Genomic DNA, 16,446 nt, shown 5'->3' with positions numbered 1-16,446 from the left:
ATGTGGCTCGATGCTCTTTGGAGGGTGATGTTTTAATAGCAGACTGTGCTGTGTAGCCATATTGATTTTTGTTGTTATTCCTTTTTGATGGAAGGCATCCTTTCTATAACCTGTGTAATTCTAGCTAGTTAATTTAATTATTTTAAAACAATTTACATCCTTCTTTTTAAATGAGAATGTTACTGTAATGGATTTTGAGAAAAGGATGTTGTCTTTGCACAAAGAGAAATACTGATTTTGAGTGTGTTCACTGTTCTAAAGCAGCTCTTCAATTAGTTGTACCTTGCACATTTCTCAGGAATTATTAAGTCCAGCTTCCTTCTTTTACAGCCATTAAGCAAGCATGCCTGAAAGTAATTTATGAGATCTAAAATATTATAGTGTAACCAACACTTCCCACTGGGACTTCCAGGTAGTCAGGATGGGATGGTTGTTACTGTGTCTTCTACATCGTGTCCCTGTTCTCCTTTAACATGTTGCCACCCATGAGAGGCAGTCAGTTGTACAGCTGTAATACTCATTTCTGTGGAGCTAGGGATTTTCAGCTCATATAACCTTAAATCCAGTGTGATACTTCTGAATGTTCCTAATGTGTTTGACTCAGTGATTTTGCACCAGTCATAGGTGTGATGATCTATTACACTTCAAGGTTAGGTGCCTTTTCAGGCATTCATCAGTGAAGAATAACTTCACTTCTAGATGATGTTTCTCTGATTAAAATCTCTGGAGAGAGCTTTAATGAAAATACATCCTGAAGAGAAATTAAAATTGAGGATTGACTAGAAATGACTACAACATACTTAGCATTTAAAGTAGACCATAAAAATGTAGTGTACCTTTGTAAATATAATTAGTGTTACAAAGTGAATATCAAGGACTTAGAAACTCTCAGCTGCTTTTTTTTTTTCTCCCCCCTAAATTTTTCTCCAGTTTGGGAGAGGAGTAATGATATGTCCATGTAGCTGTCTTTATATTTTCTATTTTGGATTTTTTTTCAGTTCCCAACATAGTGCATTATATCTGTTTTAATTATTCTTTTGCTTTAAAGAACTCTGTAATATCCTGCTGACCCCCCTGTGGGTAGGTTTCTATTAGACAAATCTACTGCAAACTCTTATGTGACCATTCATCAATTTGACGTCATGCAATTCTTTTTAGGCCTGCAGTCATCTATCAAATGAATATAGATATTACTATAAAAAGGAACACTTGTCCAGCAGGCTGAAGTTAAAATGCTAATTGCTTAAACACTAATCTGTCATTTCCATTCTGCTTTTTTGTTCTTTATAAAACATTGTGGAATTTAGAAAATGTTAAATTTAAATAATTTACACCATTTATGCAATCTGTTTTTTCTCCTGACCATATTGTAATTGCACGTTGTTAGTAAAGATAATCTAATGACATCTTTAGGGTAAAAGTGTTTGGCTGAAAGACAATACTTAGGGTTTTTTTAAAAAAGTCTTTAGTTAACAGGATATGTATGGGCATTTGCACAGTGGTTATTTACTGCTTTTAAAATACAAACCCACCCACAAACCAAAACAACTCCATCACCATCTATAGTATTCAAATTAATTTTTATTGTTCCTCTTGGAAAAGTAACTCTGGGAACAGATGCTTCTCAAAAAGAACCAAACCTGGAGTCCAGTCTTTGGTAAGAATTATTCTGAGGAATTTTCCACTGAAGCACTGTCTCTAGGGTCTTTCCAGTGTCTTCACTTTTCAGAGTCATTAGTTCAGGAAACATATTTTAAAAAAAATGGTTTTAAAGCTTCTAAAAATGATTCGGGTACTTTTCATTTATACTGGTGTAACTTTAGGAACCTGAAAAGTTAGAGGAGAGTTTTGACAGCTGACTTTTGCTCCTGTTTCTCCCAGTAGCCTTTGTGGTATAGAGACAGTCCCTTTGTGAGGACAGACTTTCACAGCATCAACTTGAAGTGAAGAGCTTTAGAATGAGGAGCCATAGGAACAGACTCCTATTTTCTGTTTCTCTGTACTCATTTTTCTGCATGTGTTAGTTTTAACTCCTTCTTCTCTGTGTGTGCTGAAAAATATTGTGGCTTTTTCCAGATGAAGGAGAGAGATTTTAAGATTTTATATTCTTAAATCTGTGGAAGGAATAGGTTAGCTATTCCAGCAGGTAAGGGATATCAATAACAGTTGTTTTTTAACTCAGCCCAGCAGTTTTCAGTGAAGGAGTTTAATTGTGCTGGTTAACCAAGGAAGTCTTTTTCTGCCTGTACCTCCTGTTCAGTGACTTGTTTCTGCAGTGTCTGAAAGCTTTCTCTAAGGAATTCTGTCCAGAGCCTCCCATCTTCTGCCTGAAGCTGCCTTTCTGCATGCTCTGGTTTATACTTTCTGCAGCAGTTTCAATGATCAGAAATCCACCGACAATCCAAACATCCTTACCTTGTAACGTTGTTAAGTACTCTGCTTTCATTTAGGCTTAAATTTTCTAGAATAATTTATTGTAGTCCTTTTCCATTGTCTTCTGACAAGACTTTTGCTGTCCTTCCTGTCTCATATAGGAGATCTGATGAAGCTTCATCAGGGTATTCGGAAGGGTATATATAAATGCAGAAAAATATGTTTGTCTTTCAGACCTTTTATTTTCTTTAAAATGTGCTTTACATCACAATGGGTGTGAACAAATTCCTGCAGAGAAGTTAAACAATAACATCAACTTATATCTAAAAATTTTCCCTTTTGTGAAAACAAAGTATTATACTCTATACTGTTATACAATCTTGACCTGTTCCTTGTGTTTTTAATATTTGAGAAATAACATTACAAAATACAATTTTATTTTTTCCATCTTCTTGATATAACTTACTCCAACAGCTAGTGGTGTCTAAGGCTGTTGTGCTGACATAAGCCATATTAACTTCAAGATTTTTCTTTGCCCTTCAAGAAAAGGAAGTCACTCAGTAAAACTATTAAGAAATTAAATGTGCAGCATCTCAATGTTACTAAATCAGGTCCTCAACAAGATTAAAGAAGTTATGCACAGTGTGAATGATAGTATCTACATTTGTGCTTGATAGAGTGAAATCATTTGGGTGTTGTTAGTCCTTTGAGTTCAAGGCCAAAATTGATATCTATTGTGTTCTGGAAGAAATTCTCTTTTTCAGTTTGAATTTCATGCATTTCTTATAAATGGTGAGAGAAAACAAGTTTTTTCTGAGGCTTTCTGTGTAAATCATTCAATGGGAGACACTCTTCTGTCTAAATTAATCCTCAGTTTGTTCTGGTATGATTCCTTTCACAAGTCACCATAGGAGAGCTTACAGATCTTGTCTGTTAAAGTGTTTAATAATGGGACATTTCCTGTTTATATAAGAGGATAAAGTAGTAACCACCAAAAGCAAGGATGAGAACCCAGGAACTCTTATCTGTGGATGTTGTAGTCTGGCTTTTTTCTTGGATCCCTGGAGTCTTACAGCGATTACCTTGAAGCTTCAGCCAAAAGGGCCGCTTTCACTGTCGTGGAAGGTAGCCTTAAGATCTCAACCCCAGCAGAGTTAGCTAGGCCTAAGCTCCAAATCTCCCGTTTTAGACAAATGTGCTGTAAGGCTGTGGGGAGAAAGAAGGCTACCACCTCTGACTGGTGCCAGTCTCTGAATAAGTAAATCTTCCAAATCCTGGCTCAGGAAGCCACTTACTCACACGTACACATTAAGCTGCACTGTATTATGCTGACTAGCTCCCAGATTTCCTTTGCTCAGCACGGAGTACTGGATTCCTCAGTACAGATAATACTTAGTCTGCATAGTACAGGGAAGAAACCCATTATGTAGGCTTTAGAAATTCTCATTTAGAGGCTCTAAACAGCAATTTTTGTCAGCTTTTGAAGTGTCTAAATGTAGGCGATCTGTATGTGGCCATTTTGTCTTTCATGCTTCTACATCTTTACTGTATTTTGTATATGTTTGATATTTACTTTATTGAAACCACTTCCCTACCTTCATTTCTTCCCCCTCAAGTGGCGAGTAAGAAAAGAAGCTATGATGGGTCTTGCTCAGCTATACAAGAAGTATTGTCTTCATGCCGAGGCTGGAAAAGATGCTGCAGAGAAAGTGAGCTGGATAAAGGATAAACTTTTGCACATATATTATCAAAATAGCATTGATGACAAGTGAGTCAACCTAAGCCTTCCTAATTATAATTGTATAGTGATAAGAGATACTCTGAAAATATGTACTTATCCTGAGAAAGCTGTCGTATCACAGTCTGTATTTGTGGTTTTGAGTATGATGTATTTAATAATCATTAAGACACGTACTAAGCTATTCAGGGTGGTTGTATTATCTGTTCATGTATTCATTCTGTTTACTGACCGAGCTAGATCTGTGATGATAGCAGATTGTCATTAATCTCTGTGTAGGAAAAAAATCATCAAATTTTGCATTTACTATACCCAATTCATGTTTGCCATACTACTTTCCAGAGGCTAGCATGTTAAAATCTATGATCTGTGATCAAAGTGCATGTACACACCGCAGTATGTACACAGGCATCTCCTTTCAGCGTGCTCTTTAGGTAGAATAGAAGCTGAAGAAGTATCAGGGAAGGCTTCCACTGTTGGCTTCCCCGTTTCATCACTCGGTCCCTTTCATTTTTGAAATACCATTTTGGCTTAGAGAAAAGTATTTTGGCCAAGGTTTTGGAAGATAGTTTTCATCTTTCACTATTAGTTCTTTGTTTTTCACAAGGAAAGCCAAACAAGGAGATCACACTATCAGCCTAGACCTTTAATACAGCAGACTTGGAAATCAGCCATTTCTTTGCTGTTTTTCTTAGCATCTTGCTTATATGGTCTGCTACCTCAGTATTTTTCTTGATCTTAATGACTAGTCTGAATGGGCCAATAGTGTCCTTCAGTTGCCAGTTGTCATAGCAAATTCTTACTGCTGCAGTGGTGAAGGCTCTCACTCTGTTCATCTGGCTGTTTGTAAGTGGGCTGGAGTTACGTATTTGATTAGTTGCCATCTTGTTTTTAAAAAAAGAAGAAATATACAGCTATGAGATTGTATACACAGAAATTACACTGAAGATCTGCTGAGGTAGAAGTATCATAGTGAAAAATTAGGAATTCTCCATGCAGTTTATACAAAGCTAATTCTGAATGTATGTATGATATATATGGGGTTTACGTATATATGTATATGTATGCGCATATATATATCTCTCTATATATATATCTATCTCACATATATGTATATGTATACATATATATTTAGAGCTGGAGCAGTTCCCCTGTGAAGACAGGCTAAGAGAGTTGGGATTGTTCAGCTTGGAGAAAAGAAGGCTCGAGGGGGACCTTATTGCAGCCTTCCAGTACTTAGAGAGCCTGAAAGAAAGCTGAAGGACTTTACAAGGGCGTATACACATAGGACAAGGGGTAATGATTTTAAACTGGAAGAGAGTAGATTTAGACTAAATATTAGGAAGAAATTCTTTACTGTGAGGGTGGTGAGACACTGGCACAGGTTGTCCAGGGAAGTTGTGGATGCCCCCTCTCTGGAAGTGTTCAAGGCCAGGTTGGACAGGGCTTTGGGCAACCTGGTCTGGTGGGAGGTGTCCCTGCCCATGGCAGAGGGGTTGGACTGGATGATCTTGAAGGTCCTTTCCAACCCAAACCATTCTGTGATTCTATATGCACCAAAAATGCTTTAATTTGCATTAAGAGGTTCATTTGTGTTTTTTTTTTCTAGCACATTTGTGTCTCACTGTCAGTACACAGGTTTGGTAGTGAGCAGGGAATGGATCAAAGTTGCATGGTGAATCACAGAATCACAGAATCACAGAACGTTAGGGATTGGAAGGGACCTCAAAAGATCATCTAGTCCAATCCCCCTGCCGGAGCAGGAACGCCTAGATGAGGTTGCACAGGAAGGCGTCCAGGCGGGTTTTGAATGTCTCCAGAGAAGGAGACTCCACAACCTCTCTGGGCAGCCTGTTCCAGTGCTCTGTCACCCTCACTGAGAAGAAGTTTCTTCTCAAATTTAAGTGGAACTTCCTGTGTTCCAGCTTGTGCCCATTACCTCTTGTCCTATCATTGTTTGTCAATGGGGCAGGTGTTGTCAATATTCCTGCTCACAGGAAATGCAGAACACTGCCAGGCAAATGAGGCAAGGAGTTTTAAGGAAAGACCGTCACCAAAGCTGAATTTCTTTCTCTGACATGATTTTCTTCTGAAAGTCTGATTGAGCCCTTGAAACTGGTCTTTTCATGAGTAGGCATGGATTGTATGCTGTTTGTTTTTGATTGGTGGCTTGATTTTCAACATTCCTCTAGTATATTTTGGTACCCTGAATTTTAACTCAAATTCTACTAGTTTACAAGGCTGACAATGAAATTCTTGCTCAGTCGCACCACTGGGTTGGTTTCCTCATCTCAGAGTAGAGGAATAAATGCATTTCAGTATTATCATTGTCAGAATTAGAAAGTCAGTACTTTTAGAACTTGAAGAGCTGTAGAAATGCTATGATCTTTTAAGACAGAGTCCATCCAATCCTTTAAACTCACAAGGTCAAAATTAGCCAACTCTGGCCTGTTTTCCTTCCATAATGAGGGAGGAGGATAAAAACCTGCAGTAAACAGCTGTCTGACCCTTGGAGTTTTCTAACGGAATTTTCTACTGTGTGCGTGTGATAACGCTGATTCTTTCAAATAATAATTGCGTAGTATCACACAGTATTTAGGTATGGAGTAGAACAAATTTTCCCCACACATCCTCTACTCAGTCACTTAATAGTATTTTTGATGTAACTTTACTATTGATGTGCATACCTGCTCAACACTAAGAACTGTTTATCCACCTGTGTGCTCTGAGCTTCTTTGTTTTACAACAAATGCATGACTTAAGCACTGCCCTGTTACCTGCTCTTGATATGCTAGCCAATAACTTTACTCACAGGAGAAAATGGTGTCCCAGAGGTATTCCCTGTTTGTAAATCTTTACCCTAACTGATGTGGACCAGGGAAAGCATGGTACATTTGTACTCACAGCATTTTTAGAGCATGTATCTGCAGAGACATGGGCTAGAGTAATGTTCATAAATTAGTAAGATAACTCTGATGTATGGTCTCCTTGTACATTAAACAGAGATGGAGCCCTCTGAGATCTGAAGATCCTGTTCCCCAAACAATTTAAAAAGTTCTTGGAGTCAGTAGTAAAATGTACATTTAAAGGAAGAAAGCCAAATTTTCTTTAATATCCGATGGGGTGCCTTGAGATGGTTGTATCCATATTCATATTCATCCTTTTATTCCTCTGTTGTGCCATCATGTCTCTTGGACTTTTCTTTGAGCAGAAATAAGGGGTGTTTGACCTATGCTGCCTTCTATGGTCTTTGTACAAGGCACTCCCAGAGTACCTATGAATCATAATGAAAAAGTTTTTAAATTCAAACACACAAAATACATTTGTACATAAATATCAAATTGTATGGCTGAACACTGTGCACAGCTCTCATTGCTGGGAATTTGAATGTACTTTCATTTGGGGGGCTATAATTAGATGAACTCTGCAGACGTATTTTGTAGTATAAGTTCTGTATTTTATGTAAAACTTTAAATATGCGTTGTTTTTTTAAAAAAGAGGCAATCGGAGAACCGGATTGCTTTCATTTAGTTTTCCTTTTGCTCCTTTTGTTGTATATGTTTTGGTGTTCTTTTGTTTCTACCTTCTTAATGCTGATTTTTAGCTTCTGTATTAGAATAATGAGGGGTTCCAAATGATTTGTTATTTTCTCAAATACTACAGTTTTATCTTAAAATTTTCCTCAAAGATATTTCAGATTTTTATTCTTCCTACCCCTTGAGTTACATTCTTATATTCTTTCTCCTTTATTTGGACTTCTTACTGTCTGTATTCCTTACTCTTACGTGTGAGAGTGAGCAAAGGGAGATTCTCAGAGCCTAAAGAAAAAGGAGAATTTGAATGGTGTAAAATAAAGCAATTACTCCCTCTTAGAGGTGAAAATGAAAGAACATGGGAAAGCTTTCAAGAAGCAGTTCTTTGTACTCTTTCTATCAATGATGGAAGGGATCTTTACAGATGAGAAAAAACCCATTTTTTTTTCTTCTCTGTTGAAAAATCTAATTTCAATGACTGCCAATATTTCTTGTTCTTTCAGCTTGTCTGAAAGGTACCACCACTTTTGGAAAACTTATGGTTTTTGTCTCTTTTCCTGCAGGTTGCTGGTAGAGAAAATCTTTGCTCAGTATCTTGTCCCACACAATTTGGAATGGAAGAGCGAATGAAATGCTTGTACTATTTGTATGCTAGCTTGGATCCAAATGCCGTCAAGTGAGTATAGTTTGTATTCAGCAAATACTTGCTTTCTCAAGCTTTTCCTACATCCATATCATCACACTTGTGTTATCAGGATTTAAGTAAATATAGAAGTAATTGAAGTTTAGCACTATTTGCAAGTAGTATTTCAAAACATTTCCCTTTTATATACAAACATTACATATGCGTTAGACAAAAATATACCTTGATATTAGAGTGGTTTTATCCATTCATTTTCATCCAGTGAGAACAATGCAGAGTTAGAAATGCGCAAGTAATGACTTCTAGATTTGCTCTGTATTAGGGTCCCTGATGAAGGTATCTATAACTGAATGCTGGTCGACAGTGGCCTGTTTTTCATTTTGACAATGTTATTTTCAAGATAGTTTGGGCAGTTGTAAGACATAATATGACTGTCGTGCATATGTGAAATTGTTCCAAGTAGAATAATAAGATGGGTGATGTTCTGTAAAAAGAGAAAATCAGTTCCACCTTGTTTGGAACGGTTATTTTTAATACTTGGTTGGTTTTGATTGTAACTAACGGATGTTGCACTTGTAAGATAAATAAGCAATCTTGATTATTAATTCATCTAGCATGTTTTTGTCATGAGCAAGTTGGTAAACTTTTCTTCTCTGGTTTTGCACTTTTGCAGAGCACTGAATGAGATGTGGAAGTGCCAGAACATGCTGAGGAGTCACGTACGAGAATTACTAGACTTGCATAAGCAGCCCACTGTACGGTTTTGAAAATATTAATATTTTATTCAGTAGACCTGTTAGACTAATTTACTGTTGGCTTTTTTTAATACTGTATGATTTGTTCAGTGTGACTTTATTATTCTGTTGATTTCCATATGTAGACAATGTTACATTGTGGTTAAGTTGCTTTCAGTAATGCTTAAAGGTATATGGCCTCCTTACATTTACAATTATTTTACATTACTGGTCAATAACTTTTGGAAGAAGTTATGGCAGACCTTTTTTGTTTCTCAGTTTATAACATACTTTGAGAATGGAATATGATTTGTTCATTTGAAAACAAAAGTTTTAAAATACTTATACGGGAATTTTACCTGTAAGCATATCTTCAAACTAGCTGAAGCTTTAAACAGAGGGGCATTGCTTTGGAATTTTGGTGTGGAGGCAGGCTTGGGAGAATCATTTGTTTGGGGTTTTTTTTTTTGAGGTCTTTTTCCAACAATTGATTTTGATCTGTTACATGAATTGGTGAATTTTTGTACTTTTTTTTATATTGGAAGAATATTTTTTTCCCCTTTTTCTGTGCGTAGTCACTGTTAATGATACTATTTTACTATTCTAGTGTTTTATGGTTTTGTTTTAAGAATAAACATAAGATTCCAGAGTAGGATAAAGTGTTGCAGAAGTACTAACAGATCAGCTTAAAGATAGCAAGGAGATATCACTGATCTGTTTGTTTGATTTTTTTTTTGCTGCTTTGCTGTCTTCAGTCAGAAGCAAACAGTGCTGCCATGTTTGGAAAGCTGATGACCATAGCAAGTAAGTGTTAATAAGTTCTTTGAACCATTATTATAGCTTTCCTGGAAATTGTATATCTGTGAATCTTGACATATTGAAGTGACAAATTGATCTTATGTTAAATTGTGTTTAATCATACAGAAAACCTTCCAGATCCTGGAAAAGCACAAGATTTTGTGAAGAAATTCAATCAGGTTCTGGGTGACGATGAGAAACTTCGGTCCCAACTTGAACTGTTAATTAGCCCTACATGTTCTTGTAAACAGGCAGATGTCTGTGTGGTAAGGAAATGGAAACGCAAACTGTTCTGCCTTAAATATTTGTGCTTAAAACAGATATTCTCAGTCAGTGTTCTCTACTGGTACCTTAACAGAATTTTTATATATTTCTGATTTTCATAAAAATACCTTTTTCTTTAACCGTAGAGATTATGGAAAAGACAATTTATTATAATTGTCTTACTTCCTAAGAAAATGTTAGTTTTATCTCTTCCTGGGATTGTGAGCATCGAGCACAGAGTCTAAAAGACTAGTTAATATTTTTTTTAATATTGTATTACAAATGTCTGTTTTATGGTGAGGTTCATAAACTGTCTTCTGGCACTGAAACTTGTTCCGAGTACCAGCAAGCCAAATATTATACCATTGACATATTATTAATTTTTCTTCCTAGAACGTTATTTTGAGATTTGTCTTTCCCTCTCATCTATTTAACCTCTTTGACAAAAATAGACTAATATTAAATCGGACTTTTCCAGAGATCTACAGATCATGCAAACAACCACAGATTTTGGGTTTTTTTCATTATGGTCCCAAAAAAAAGTAAGCAGTTTTGTTGACAGAAATCACAATGGAAAGCATCAACAAGCAAACATAAGCTTCTTGGGTTTTGTCTAATGGCTCCGAAATTGTCCAAGGAAGGGAACAGAGTATGTCGTCTTCTAAGCTAGTAAATTTTGCACTTTGGGAATGCAGATACAATTTGAAGATGAAAGTTTCTTCCCTCTTCCTGAAGGTAATTTAGTTAGAATGATTTCTTAGTTTGTAGGCACTGCAGCATTCAACCACTTAGGAGAAGGAAAGTCTAGAAGTCCTTTCTTGAGAGATTTTTAGACTTTTGTTCAAATCAAAAATTATCTACCTTCTGGTGGGTTTGCAGCTGAATTTAATGTTCTTGACATTTGGGGCATTCAGAGAGGAAAAACAGATTTTTTATTTTGTTTTTTTGATCCAAAACATTCATAGGCAAGTATATAGAGTCTGAACATCTATTGTAGCCAAGGTAGTGTAGTGCTTCTGCAGTGTTGCTTATGAAATATCACACATACAACAGGGTTACCTACAGATTTATGGAATACTTTTGTCAACATAGATACTTAAATTTGGTCTACATTGCACTTAGCTCTCCCTTGATGCTATTTTGGATCTGGCCTGCAATTCTTTAAGAAACTCTGAGGAGCTGTCACTAGAAACGTAAATACATCTTGCATTAAAATAATTTGGTTAAGTATGTCTGCTTTCAATATAATGTGATAAAGAAAAATTTGGAGATAACAACAGATTCCCCTTAAAATATGTTTCATTGATTGTATAGACAGACTCTGTGGTTAGAAGAAGTGGCTATATTTAGCTTATTCAACGTGTTTGAGAAGTAGGTAAAATGAGTATAATTTGTGTTTGTATCTAACATTATTGTAGAGGGAGATAGCCCGGAAACTTGCAAATCCTAAGCAGCCAACAAATCCTTTTCTGGAAATGGTTAAATTTCTTTTGGAAAGAATTGCCCCTGTACATATTGACTCAGAAGCCATTAGGTAAGTTTGAAAGATCATATTAACTTATGAATTGTTTTAAAGACTATTTAAATTATAAAAAAAGTATATTTGGGGGGATTTAGGTTAGTCTGTCTGAGGAGTAAATGCTGCAGTGCTGTCTGCAAATTATTTTAAAAGTATCGTAGTTTTTCCTGGTTCTGTGGGGCTTAAGGTGAAAATCATTATTGTAATTTTCACACAGTTAACTGCAACACATTCTTCCATATAGCAGTTGAATTAATTAGCCTTTGTGGGATTGTGTAAGAGAGTGTTTGGATTTCATTTGAGACTTGTCTGGCAACCTAATTACAGTCTGAAACTCATTAAACTGTGTGTGTTGATCTGAATGCTGCCAACATGGTGGAGTGGTTTTTTTGTTAGTTTTATTTTTTTTCTCCTAAAAAAATTGTTTTGCAGAATGTTGGGTTAGGAGGAAAAGGAATAATGAAATAGCTTGATTTAAAAAACAAACAAGAAAAAAGATACAACAAAAAAACCAAAAAAATAAAACCAAAACCTGAACATCACAGTACCTCCCCCTTCAATGAAATATTGCGTTCCCTTTATTTATTGTCAAAAAGAAGTAATCTTGCTGATATCTGCAGCCTTTAACGTAGTGCATTGTCACATTCGTTTTCTTCTTTTTGTATCTCCTTTCAGTGCACTAGTAAAACTAATGAATAAATCCATAGAGGGGACAGCTGATGATGAAGAGGAGGGTGTAAGTCCTGATACTGCTATTCGTGCAGGACTTGAACTTCTCAAGGTAATTTACATTAATGCAGCTGTAGTTTGTTAGTGGAAGATACAAAAGTGGTATGACTAATGAATTAATTTTAGCATAGTTTTATTAGTTATTATTTAGATAATTACTTTTTTTACGTATGAAAGTGGTTATTAGTACATGAGAGAGGAATAATGAAAGAGGTGTTCTTCTGGTATAAGTATGTTTTGAATAGGATGTCAAGAGTTGAAATACACACATTAAAGCAGAAATTGGTTTCTGCTTAGGGAAGTTATATAGAAGAAGGTGTAGAGGTAAAGTGAGCGGAAGAGAAATGCAGAGATTAGAGGAGGCATGTTCTTTGGAGCCTGCGTGATACTGGAAGGAAAGCAAGCAATAAACTCAGAAGCCAAGTTATGTAGAGGAAAAAAAAGAGGATGGGGGAACTTGTGTTCTCAGTGGTGATGAGAAATGACTGGGGGAGAAAGAAGGATTTGAAATATCTGGAAAACATGTGTGATGGATTTGGCAGTTCACTAACGAGACTTTATTGTCAGTATGTTACAAAGGGCAGTATAAAATGCAGGAGGTTACATAATTGAAGTGAGACTTCTGAAAAGTGTGAATGAACAAGGTGGAGTTTATGGAGACGTGTCACACCACATGTGGTAACGGCAACCGTGGTAGAAATAGTTATACAGAAGTATGCAAGGAAGTAATGTCTGATTGCTAATGCAGCTCAGAAAAGAAATCTGCCAAGGTTGAAGATTTTGTTGCTATGACGTGGATATCGTTCAGAATGTTATTTCACACATTGATGCTCATGCAAGCAGGCAACTCTGATCAAAGAAAGCAAGATAAGATAAATCCAAAGGATACACAAAATACATGCAGTTTCTCACTGTTCTCTCTACCTTATGTTATCTGAACTTTACTGTACTTAATACAGTTTTGCTTTGAGATAACCTTTTGTTCTCTCTTGTCCTGCCTTGAAATCCCTGCATGCTTCGTTTCTTCTTTGACATTTCTGTTCTTTAACGGAATGTGTTCTATTTCATTAGCTTTAGATTAAAAGGACAGTAATCTCCTGTTTTGTTTGTAGGTATCCTAACCTCCTTGATTTCTTTTCTGCTCAGGGACTATAGAGTCTGTAGAAATTAATAATTCAGGTCAGTTAAATTAAGCTGAAAAAAGCGCTCTTAAGTGGATTGGAATATAAACCCATACTTTTAAATAAGTGTTCATTTTAGTAAATATGTTTACATACTCAAATACTGTAGTATCTTATAACATATTTGGAACGCAATTAATCTGTGCAACAAGGCATATATTAATTTATTTGAAAATGCCTGTATCACCTTCTCGAAAATGCAGTTATTGAATGTAATAATCTAGTATGAGCATGCAATAGCTATTTTATGTTGATGGTAATGCTCGTAAACAGACATAATTTTGTTCTTCTGATGATTCATTTACCATGAGTAAATATACTTTTGTTTTAATGTGTATCTGCAGGTTCTGTCCTTCACACATCCTACCTCGTTCCACTCTGCAGAGACCTATGAGTCTCTGCTGCAGTGCCTCAGGATGGAAGATGATAAGGTAGCTGAGGCAGCCATTCAGATTTTCAGAAACACGGGTCACAAAATAGAAACAGACCTGCCACAGATAAGATCGTGAGTGCATTTTGTTACATGCTGCTTTTCATACGTGGAATTCAGCCTCTTGATAGTTTATTCAGTATTTTGCCCCTAAAATTACTTTATAGTCTTGTAAATATGGACAGCTTCGCTTCCATCATTTTGTATTCCTTCACTACCTTTCTGTCTGTTTATTTTGAAATTCTGCAGTTTTGCATTTTTAATATATTTTTTGAAGATATTAGGTACTTCTTAAAAATATTATTATAAAAGACACATTAAAAACAGTGTGTAGCATGTTTCCCAGCTTACAAAATAAGCAACAGCAAAAATATGGCAAAGATGTAATTCCTTGGCATTGTTTCTACCCATATCTGTCCTTCACAAAATTTTTCTATCTTTGTAGGGAATTTAAATATAATCTCTGATGGTTAACAGCTCTGTTTGTTATGAAACAAGCTGGGAAACAAGATCCAAAAGCAAGCATGAATTTCTAACAAAGAATAATTGGCAGTTTATAAGTCGTCATTATGCAATTCATGCTTTAACTGTTGATTAAAGCTCCATAATCTACTAGGTGTTCACAGACTACTTAAAACCTTGTGGGTAACAACTAAAACCTTAGAATTAGCCTGTTATAATCTGGATTAGTTAGTTACTAAGCCACAGGCACAGGTTTCAATTTCTCTTACATTGAAACAGCATCTCGGGTATTGCCATACTAAAATGCATACCAATGTACACCTTAATTTCTCAATGAACTGAAGATGAAACCACAGTGATTCTTACGGATTTGAATCAGATTTTGAGCAAAAGAAAGATGTTTCAAGTTCACAGATGAGATGCCTTTTAAGACATTTATCGAGGTGAAGAGAAGGAAAAGGCCAGCAATTCCTATTGTCAGTAGAGTACCTAGTATAGTCCCCATTGTCCATAGTTCCCTGCTGGACCTAAGGCAATTTCTGGGGTACTTCTGGGGTACCTACTGGGGTACTTCTGGGGTACCTACTGAATTTCTGGGGTACTTCATCTTCTGTCAAAGGAGCTGGTATTGCTGGCATTTATTTTGGCTTCATATCTTAGCTGGGTATTGCTGGAGTATAGTCTGGGCTGTTTCAGATTACTTAATGTAACTGTCAAAATGGAGGTCTAGCCTTTGGCATGGTTCACAGGCAAGTCAGGTTAACATTCTGAAAGTCAAAACCAGGTCAGTGCTTACACTGACACAAAGGAAAAGAAGTCTTAGGACAAGTAGATGCTATAGATTCAGAAATCTTTACCATAAACAAGTTAACTGTAGGTTTTACTGGATTCTTTGCTATTTTGGTTCTTTGTTAATCCAACTTGGGGAATCTTAGCAGGTTTGAGAAGAGACATTCTGCTACTTCAGAATACTGTTAACCATTTTCTAGGGGTCTTTTGTTCATTTTGGGGTTTTGCGTATGTGGTTTTTGAGGAAAATTATTGAGTCTTCATTTTTTCAAACCTCCAAGTTTTTATTCCACATCTTGTAGCTGATTTTATGTAGAATATCTCAGTAACAATACAGAATTCACTGACCCTTTCAAGAAAGCAGGATTATCTTTTTTTTTCAGATGTTTGTGTCAGATGCTTTCTAGGCAATTATGTTTTCTTGTGTCAGTTGCTGGGTGAGCTGCATGGTAAACCTCACAAGTTAGTGTGTCTCGGGCAATGACCTCTCAAGTGACAGGCTTGCTTTCCAGCGTGCTCTCGGGAGTGGAACCAAACAGCCAGAGCAACCTCAGCCTCAAGCCTTCAGCAGCCTCTCTTCAGCAGATGGGTTTCAGGGAACTCAAAAGCAACTCAAAAGCTCAGAACAAAGCAGTTGTTCACTTGAGTACACATTGCGATTAAAGACCAAAGTTAAAGTAGTAAAGGCATGTAAGCAAGCACACTATTGTTTAATGGTTATGTCATAAATTTTCTTCAGCTCTGTCACTTCCAAGCTTGGATAACAAGCCCAGGAGTTTACCCTAATTGAACCTGTCAAATTCCCCCTACCTTATAGGTGGCTTCCTAAACAGCCTTATTTTGATCATTATTTTCTTTCATGTTTGATTTTTCCCTGTGGGCATTTTTCTGCTTAATTGTGTACAGTCAGGTACAATTCCATTCTGCTATTCACTTTATGATTATGATCTTTCTTGAACAGACTTCAGAGGAATGCTTGATTTATAAGACTGTGAGGATAGATTTGTATAGGTGAAGAACTTTATTTTTGTAGATTGCAAATTGCATTTTGAAGTATTTTGTTTAATATTCACAGAACACTAATTCCGATTTTGCATCAGAAAGCGAAGAGAGGCACTCCTCATCAGGCAAAACAAGCAGTTCACTGTATACATGCCATATTTTCAAATAAAGAAGTGCAACTTGCACAGATTTTTGAGGTATGTCTTGGGGTTTTTTTTGTTTTAAGCATAGTTTCTGTTCTTTTTAATTGA

The 16,446-nt window shown here is 36.2% G+C and overlaps 1 protein-coding gene across 1 annotated transcript in view; it reads left to right on the top strand.

The window, feature by feature from the left end:
* The window catches only part of PDS5A (PDS5, regulator of cohesion maintenance, homolog A (S. cerevisiae)), a 46,543-nt gene that overhangs the window by 12,956 nt on the left and 17,141 nt on the right, over positions 1-16,446 (top strand). The window contains 10 exon segments of the mRNA XM_010193798.1: positions 3,990-4,141; positions 8,208-8,257; positions 8,260-8,320; positions 8,961-9,042; positions 9,777-9,825; positions 9,946-10,085; positions 11,502-11,617; positions 12,278-12,383; positions 13,857-14,017; positions 16,269-16,392. Coding sequence (XP_010192100.1) covers positions 3,990-4,141; positions 8,208-8,257; positions 8,260-8,320; positions 8,961-9,042; positions 9,777-9,825; positions 9,946-10,085; positions 11,502-11,617; positions 12,278-12,383; positions 13,857-14,017; positions 16,269-16,392 — 1,041 coding nt within the window.

The sequence above is a fragment of the Mesitornis unicolor genome, unplaced genomic scaffold (assembly GCF_000695765.1).
Source record: "Mesitornis unicolor isolate BGI_N332 unplaced genomic scaffold, ASM69576v1 scaffold5471, whole genome shotgun sequence".
In the NCBI taxonomy this organism is placed as follows: domain Eukaryota; kingdom Metazoa; phylum Chordata; class Aves; order Mesitornithiformes; family Mesitornithidae; genus Mesitornis; species Mesitornis unicolor.
Note: the sequence above shows the minus strand (reverse complement) of the source record. Positions and strands in the feature narration are given on the sequence as shown.